This window comes from Pyrgilauda ruficollis, unplaced genomic scaffold (genome assembly GCF_017590135.1).
Source record: "Pyrgilauda ruficollis isolate IOZ18807 unplaced genomic scaffold, ASM1759013v1 scaffold7, whole genome shotgun sequence".
In the NCBI taxonomy this organism is placed as follows: domain Eukaryota; kingdom Metazoa; phylum Chordata; class Aves; order Passeriformes; family Passeridae; genus Pyrgilauda; species Pyrgilauda ruficollis.
In genome coordinates this window covers 14,480,267-14,481,689 of record NW_024528821.1, presented here as the reverse complement: position 1 = coordinate 14,481,689, position 1,423 = coordinate 14,480,267, and the positions used below count along the sequence as shown (strand labels likewise).

At 57.3% G+C, this 1,423-nt stretch overlaps 1 protein-coding gene across 1 annotated transcript in view; it reads left to right on the top strand.

Moving 5' to 3' along the window:
* TMSB15B (thymosin beta 15B) overlaps positions 1–1,179 on the top strand; it is a 7,102-nt gene extending 5,923 nt beyond the window's left edge. Inside the window, exons 2-3 of the mRNA XM_041485031.1 lie at positions 151–255; positions 679–1,179. Coding sequence (XP_041340965.1) covers positions 156–255; positions 679–716 — 138 coding nt within the window. The 5' untranslated portion in view covers positions 151–155 and the 3' untranslated portion in view covers positions 717–1,179. The remainder of the gene's footprint in view (positions 1–150; positions 256–678) is intronic.
* The last annotated feature ends 244 nt before the right edge of the window (positions 1,180–1,423 follow it).

Sequence of the window (1,423 nt, the reverse complement as noted above, 5' to 3'; positions counted from 1 at the left end):
TCGGCTGCCCGGGCCCGGCGAGCGGCGCGGTGCCCGGGGCGGCGGCGCGCCCCGCCCTGCGCTATTGTCCGCGGCGGGGGCCGGGGGGGGCCGCGGCCGCCTTTGTCTTCCCGTCCCCCTCCTCGGCTGACTGCGGCGGGGGTCTCGCAGGCAAAATGTGCGACAAACCAGACCTCTCGGAGGTGGAGAAATTCGACAAGAAGAAGCTGAAGAAAACCAACACGGAGGAGAAGAACACGCTGCCCTCCAAGGAGAGTGAGTGCGGGGCCGGGGCTGGCGGGGCGGGAGGCACGAGCGGCGGGGCAGTGCCCTCGGGGCCGGGCTCACCGCCGGGGCACAGGGGCGGTTTGGGGCGGCCGGGCTCTGGCCCGGGGAAAGCCACGGACAGAGGTGTGTGCAGCCCGGGGAAGCGGGCACAGGCACTCGGAGAGGGCTGTTGTGCCAAACTGATCCCTCAGGGCATCACTTTCCTGCGGATAGACGCAGACAGGTGCCCGACTTGCTGCCACGCACACGTGTGGCTTGTCATTTTCTAATTTGACTGTTAAACCACCCCACCTGGGATCAAAGCACAAAACTGGCTACCAGGGCCTGAGTGAATCCTCTGAACCTTCTCCAGTTCGTGCTTCCACAAAAAAAAAAGGCACTAGAGACTAATGGGTCTCTATTCTCTTGCAGCTATTGAGCAGGAGAAGGAATGTGTGAAGTCTTCCTAGAGAGAGATTGCCTGGCAGGAAGAGCGACTACTCAATTTTTTTGCTTTGAAATGAATCATGTGGGTTTTTTTAAATTTACATCACGTACATGTATAGAAAACAGCTGTATCACCTAACACACTGTCCCACTTTGCTGGCAGCTTTGGCAGGTGGGGGGACAAAGCGTGGTCCTCTCAGTCCATCAGTAGCCTGACCTGATGCCATCTCTGCTGCTTCAGCTGCCTCCTGTGACAGCACTGATCTTGCTCTGATGCAGTGGGGAGATGAGCAAGGGCTGTGGAGGCTTCTGGGCATGGACCCCTTCTGCCTGGGGGAGTGGGGAACCTTTCTGGCCTCACCTCCAGCCTGGGTCTGTCTTGCATATTCTTCACTGACAGTGTTCTGTAGCCTCACTCACAGTTTTTTTGTCTTCCTTGGGGAAAAATGAGAAGTTTATTATAAAATAAAAAATTGTAATGATCTACCTACGGCTCGTGGCTTCTTCCCTGACAAAGGTTGTGGCTGTAGCTTGGCTTGCCCATGGAGGGTGGGGAGGTGTGCCTGGTGCTGCAGCAGTTGCTGGTTCAGTGTTGCTCAGAGGTCGATGTGGGATGGTTCCCTGCAGGGTGAATCCAGCTTGGTGTTTGGGATTCGGTTCCTGGGGGAACTGGGAGCATTGCTGGCACGGTCCACTGTGCTCCACCACTATTGTGGTTTCTTGGTGCATC